The following is a 6,670-nucleotide window of genomic DNA, read 5'->3' as shown; positions in this document are numbered from 1 at the left end:
ATCTGACCTATATTTTAAACGAACTTATTCTTTTTTTACTACAATTATTTATTAAATTTAAGATTTTTACTAAAATCCTCTCAAATTTCAAGCAGTAAATGTTGATACTTTGTGCTACAAATAGTTGTACTCTTTCCCCAATGCTTTCTTTTGGGGACTCCAAAAAGGCAGTTAATTATGGCGGGTGTTTATTCCCTTTCATGAAAGTAACCTTTCAACTAACTCCACTTTCCAACCAACCCCCTTCATTAGCCTTGTACCTTGTGCTTTAAACTCTTGTACCTTAACTTCTCAAGATACCCTTTTAACTAACTTCTTCCAAAAGAAAAGAAACCTTGCTTCAAGCCTCTTGTACATTGTTGTTTTATTATAAGTTGTACTAGCAGTCAATATTACGTATATGAACCGTTAAATGAACCGGTTTCCAATCCCACCCCTTCTAAGTATTTGTAATTATACCAAATGCTTCCAACATATTCTATGATTTAAAAATTAAAAATAAAAAAGGTCATATCCCCATTTTCAAGCTAAGGTAAGGTGTCATTTTCTTCTGAAAATAAAATTTACCAAAAAAAAAGGGAGTTTTTTATAATAAAAAAATCATTTTAATCATTTGGTTTGCTTCTTCATCACTGAAAGTGGTTATTTTGTGTATTTAGAGAGGGAGAGTTTGAGAGAGAAAGAGCAAAACAAAAAGAAGAAGAAAAAAAAAAAGCAGAAGATATTGTTGGGTTATTGAAGCTAGCTAGCTCCACATTTTCTATGGCTTCAAAGCTTCTTTTGATTGCTGTCTTTGTTCTTGATCTCATTGCTTTTGGTTTAGCTGTGGCAGCTGAGCAAAGAAGAAGCACTGTAAGTGACACCACCCTTGCCTTCTTCATGCGTAATTTTTTGGTCGACATTAGTTCTTACAATTTCTGGATTTTATTGAAAGTTTCTACTTTCTTGCTGAGAAATGAGGAAAATGAATGAAAGCCTTTTTTTTGTTTGTTTGTTTGAAAAACAGCTGTAACTGTTGTTTTAGCTTTCTGGGTTTTTTGTTGTATATGTAAATTTGCTACTTTTGAAGTACAGGTTGTTCTTGGTTCTTGGGCAATAAGGGTAGTCTAGAAACATAGTATTCAATCTTGATTTATGTATAACATATATATATATTTGTTTTCATATTATTCACTTTCTGCAAATCAAGTAGTATACCATTCTCAATTGTCTATAAACTTTACCAGATCTCAGCTGAATTGCCATAAAAATGGTATATCTCTCTGTATTTTCTTTTCTATTGCTCTCTCTCTAGACTAGTTCAAACATACAGAGATTATGGGAATTGGGAAGTCGTGGATCTAACCAGACAGGCATGCAACTGACCATTGTGTATTTGAATCTCTGTGCAGGCCAAGATTGTCCAAGACAGTGAAGTTAATTATAACTATTGTGTCTATGACTCAGACATATCAACAGGCTATGGTGTTGGTGCATTTTTGTTCCTTATGGTTAGCCAAGCCCTTGTAATGGCTGCAAGCAAATGCTTCTGCTGTGGAAAGGGTTTAAACCCCAGTGGTTCAAGGGCCTGGGCAGTCATCCTTTTCATAGTCTGCTGGTATGTTAATTTCATCAAATTTATAGCCGTCATTATTGTAGATTTTTGTTGTTTCATTGGTTATTTGAATTTTGTGTCACAGGTTGTTTTTCCTGATTGCTGAGATATGCTTGCTGGCCGGATCGGTGAGAAATGCCTACCATACCAAATACCGAACCATTTTCAGCGAGCAGCCTCCCTCTTGTGAAACTGTGAGGAAAGGTGTGTTTGGTGCAGGGGCAGCTTTCATTTTCTTAAATGCCATTGTCAACAAGTTCTATTATATTTGCTATTCAAGTGCTAGGGACAAAAGCTTCCAAGCTTACGGTGGAGAGACCGGTGTCGGTATGGGCACATACAAATAAACAAGCCTGCAAATTTGGGGTTTCTATCTTCTTACAGTAGATATGGCCACATAGATTCCATTGTCTGTTTTTATTTTTAGTTGCATTTTCAAGTGCTAAGGGTTCAACATAGGTGATAGGTTGTATTTTGTATCAGATTTATGACTTCATTTTATTTCCCTTTTTTTTCCCATTCCAATTGAAGTTTCTTGTATACATTATACATACCAATAACAAAAAAGATTGGTGTTGATGTTCCAATTCGACATTTGATATCAATTATGTATTTCTTGAACCAATTACATGATCTTCAATAGGGTTGCTATTTTTTAAACAACTGATTGTTACTGAACAAAGGGACACAGTTTTTGTTAACATTGGAACCAGTGTCTGAAAACTTGATTCTTTGCATAGAAGGAAGCCTATCAGGAACAATCATCCAAGCGGTAATGGCGTGCCGGATTGTATCCCGAATACGAGCTGCTCCATACTTGTACCACAACTTAACCTAACAATGTCACCATTTTGCTTCTTGAACAAGGATAGGATACAATGTTCCTTAGTTCGAGCAAAGCTTCGAGAAGCACAGGCTGCCTCGTAACGCTCATTTTTTTCATTGAATTAGATTTTAAAGTAAAATGGAAGGCATAAAGTTCATTTTACCAAGGTCCAAGGACATTGACTTGATTTATTCATAAATCAAATTTTCTCATTTGCAGGAAGGAAGATTGTTCTTCAAGCAAGAGATGTATATACCAATCACTGAATCAAATGCTTGGTACTTAACCATTACGAAGAATCCGACTTGCACAAGTAAACTTGTGACGGCACCAAGTGAGTACTTGAGCCAGTATACACCTAACTGAAACCAGGCAGCCAAAACTCATTTGCTGATATTGCTGAGACATGTTCTATCTGTTTCGGCCATTACCAAACTACCAGGAAAGGTTTCTTGGTTTCAATCTGACAACCAAACGTGTTCCGATAGGTCATTCATTACTGTCCCGTACTATAAGTTCAGATAACTTGAACACGTGATAGAGACATCTTTGGTTTCAATTCAAAGGGAAAAAAAAACCTGCAATGACATGTATCCATTTTGTTTTACTCCCCAACATTGAGTTTTTCCACTTAAATTCTGACCACCTTGGCTTTTCTAGAACCAACCAGGCATACCATTGTCCAAAAATTTGGTCATCATTGTACTAGCAGATACACAATTGATTGTTTTAGCTTAATCAAAATTCAAACAATCCCTCAAATTGATATAACAGCAAAATATAGACTAGAAAGTTAAGGGGGTCACAATACCAATTTTGAAATCACGTCTCAAAAACCGTACCATTGGCAAGGGAATTTGATTGAAATCTAAGACACTGTTCATTTCCCCCCACTTGCATCCAAGCATGAAACCACCATATTTGGAGAGCATAGGTTTAAGCCATGCAGTGTTTTCAAAAATAGCCCCTTCAGTTATTTTCCTTCTTGAAATTTAACAAGCTTGGCTAGTTAATAACGTGACATGTAGAAAGTAGGTTGTTCTAGAATCTATTTTTGTAGATGGGTAAAGCAAACAAAATTGATATTATTCTCATTCCAATGAATCAATGAAAACCTGGGTCCCTGCCTTGTATTGCAAGTAATTGACTGAAGTTTGGTGAATGATAATTAGTTGCTCTTCGTGGCCAATATGGGTTGGTTCAGTACTCGTTACTATCCTTGTAAGCATTAGCATTTGAGTCTCGCCAACAGGTTCAGTCTTTTATAAGGCCGATGGCATGCTCTGACCTTGACCTGGAATAGTCTCCATTCACCAAATCTTTTTTACAGGATTCTCCAACATGAATTATCACAATAGGGATTGGGGGGGGGGGCGAACAAATAGGAACAGCATTGGTTTGATTCATGTAGTTAAATTGTAAGACAACCTTTGAGATACTTTTTCACTTTGGCTGACAAAAGGACATAAAAAGACTTTAATTAGCAATTAAAACCAACAAAATTGATACCTTCTAAAAATGTGAAGACCCCTCAACTTCTTTACCATGTTTTTGGTCCATTCACCCCCCCTCCCCCCTTTCTAACAGTACAGTGCACATGCTGCCTTTAAATCAAGTTCGGAAAAAGAAATTACTGAGCTTGAAATTGTCCTACTCTCTCGTAGGCTAGCTTTCAACGGCTCTAATCAACTCTCTTTATTGCACCAAGCTACCGCTACCTACTTTAAGGGCTTCAACTTTGGGTGTATTATAACAGTTGATGCAATCCACGAGACTTGAATTCGAACTCCAACTTAATAAAGTATCATATCTTATCTTAATTAAAAAATAATATATAATATGTCTAAATTTATCTAAAACATGTTTTGTTGAAATTGATCAAACAAATTGTGTGTCAATAAGTTCAAAACTGTTTAGGAAAAAAAAAGAGATTCTCAAACAATCTCATTATCAATTTTAATCATATTTACTCTTTTTAATACAATGTCTCTCCCCAACCCATAAATAAGAGAATAATGCATTTCAGCGTACTCAAACTCACATCTTCCTACATTAACAACAATGTTCATACCTGAGGCTTAATCGACAAAAAAAAAATTTAAATACTACAAAAGAAGAAAATAATAGTGGGGAAGCAATAAGTGAATTGTGAATAGGCCCAATAAAGACAAAGACTTACTGGACCACCCAACTCAAGTCTACCCAATCCACAAAATTAGGAAAACAGAATTTGGGGACATTTTAATATTCAAGAAATGAAATTGTTGAATAAAACACTCATCTATATTGAATAAAATTATTAATTAAGTTTAATAACTCAGTATTAACCATTAAAAATTTTATATTAATTGAAAATTAATATTTTCAGTGATTTAATTTTTTAAATGTGTTTGATAATTAAAAAAACTATTTACTAGATCTTTTCAGCAAAAAAATATCAAAATAATAAGTAAATACGAACTACTTATCACTTAATAAAAAATACCTTAAGTTGATTTATTTTATTTATTTTGAAAATTATATTATTCTTTAACTATTTTGAAGAGTATCTTATGATTTAAATTAATTATTTTATTTAACATATTAACCTCAAATTTCACATTATTCTCTATTTAATATTTATTTTTATATTTATAATATTTATATTTATTAAGAATATACTTTATTCTTAAAATTTTATTGATTTAATGATTGCTAAAAAAACGTAATTTAATGATTATATTTTATTTTTAAATGTGATCATAAAATTATCATGATAAAAAATAATAAAATTAATTTAAAATAACAATATTTTGCATAAATAGATATATATTCATATTAAAAAATATTTATCAACCTATAATATAGGATACTAATAACCATGATTCTTGTATATTTAACTTGTATGAAAAAGAAAAAAAATCTATGAACAAAATTTAAAGTTGCCTCCACATTTCAATTTTGAAATGACTTTTGCTTATAAAATGCAATGTTTAAGAAATTTTTGAATTGATGGATGCAACCTATTGGATTGAAAATTGGTTAAATTATTAGTTAAGAATAAAATAAAATTAGTTGATTTGTGAATTAATTAGAATCAATTTTATTTATTTTTAAAAATATCTTTTTATAATTTTTTAAAATTTATTCAATTGATCTAAACAAATTGGTCATATCAAGCATTGGTAGTCTGATCGTTTCGACCATTAATCTCAATGGCGAAGCCATATGAGAGATTTTAGGATCAATTGACCCTACAAAAAATTTTAAAAAAACAAATTTACTTCATTAAAAGATAATCTAAGTGGTGAACTTAGTTATTGACCCCACAAAAATTTCGAATAACACTCACTAAAATTCAAAAATCTCTTATCATTTTATTTTTTTTTTCGACATCTGTGACTTCTTTTTCTTAAAATTCTCTTATTCTTTCACATTTTCTCCATAATTTTTATAAGTGATCAATCTTTTAATACTTTCAAGTGGGTTTCCTTAATTTGAGAAAAATTCTTCTTTTCTTTTTAAACTTTATTGGTTAATCTCTAGAAAATTAGATTTGTAGACAAATTAGGATTTTAATGTAAGTTTAAGTTTTTATTGATTGAATATTTTGATATATTGATTTTGTATGAAATTACTAATATATTGATCGGGTAATATTTTTTTAACATTAATTCAAATCCTTGAAGAAATTAGAATTGATTGCCTTTGTAATATTGTATTTCTTGAATATAGATTAGAAATTGACAATTTTTAAGAAATTTATTATTGTTAGTGTGATTATTGTGTATATTTTATTTGTGTTTTATATATTACATTCTCATGGCACGACGAAACACTTAAGTATTTTTTATTTTTTTCGAAGAGAAATATATTTTATTCCCTATCCACTAGTGAGAACAGTGAATTAGTATTTCTTTCAATTCAATGGATAAAATGGTATGCAAAAAATCCAATATTTTTACATAATGTAAAATTCAATAATATTATGTTGTAGGATGAGAGCTTGGGCTCGATCCCAAGTAACCACATTTCTCTCCTTGAATTATCCAAAAAAAAAAAGTTATTTCCTTGACCCAGTTATAGATTAGAAGATTTAGTTTGTATAAATCATTATTAATTTAAAACTAATAATATGATTGACTTAATGAACTTTTTTGTGTTTAAGACTTAGATTTATTTAGTTATTATTTTAATGGTTTTGTGATAGTCTTTCTTTTAATCATATTATACATTTGTTTGTTTAGTGATAATTGTATACATTAATTTAT

At 31.0% G+C, this 6,670-nt stretch overlaps 1 protein-coding gene across 2 annotated transcripts; it reads left to right on the top strand.

The window, feature by feature from the left end:
* The first annotated feature begins 333 nt into the window (after positions 1 to 333).
* LOC107918197 (uncharacterized) lies at positions 334 to 2,181 on the top strand. 2 transcript variants are annotated; one of them, XM_041086920.1, is made up of 4 exons: positions 334 to 532; positions 660 to 852; positions 1,392 to 1,597; positions 1,680 to 2,181. In XM_041086920.1, exons 2-4 carry the CDS (start codon positions 763 to 765, stop codon positions 1,939 to 1,941), a joined length of 558 nt encoding a protein of 185 aa, XP_040942854.1. In that variant the 5' UTR covers positions 334 to 532; positions 660 to 762; the 3' UTR covers positions 1,942 to 2,181. The 2 variants fall into 2 exon arrangements, with proteins under 2 accessions (XP_040942854.1, XP_016703218.1); XM_016847729.2 differs by lacking the exon at positions 334 to 532 and having other exon boundaries at positions 640 to 852.
* Positions 2,182 to 6,670: the final 4,489 nt, after the last annotated feature.

This window comes from Gossypium hirsutum, chromosome D01 (assembly GCF_007990345.1).
Source record: "Gossypium hirsutum isolate 1008001.06 chromosome D01, Gossypium_hirsutum_v2.1, whole genome shotgun sequence".
Classification (NCBI taxonomy): Eukaryota; Viridiplantae; Streptophyta; class Magnoliopsida; order Malvales; family Malvaceae; genus Gossypium; species Gossypium hirsutum.
This window is presented reverse-complemented; position numbering and strand designations above follow the sequence as displayed.

Coding starts and splice junctions, on each gene's coding strand:
- LOC107918197 (XM_041086920.1), top strand. CDS start 763: ATGGCTTCAAAGCTTCTTTTGATTGCTGTCTTTGTTCTTGATCTCATT. Junction 853..1,391: donor CTGAGCAAAGAAGAAGCACT/GTAAGTGACACC, acceptor ATCTCTGTGCAG/GCCAAGATTGTCCAAGACAG. Junction 1,598..1,679: donor ATCCTTTTCATAGTCTGCTG/GTATGTTAATTT, acceptor TTTGTGTCACAG/GTTGTTTTTCCTGATTGCTG.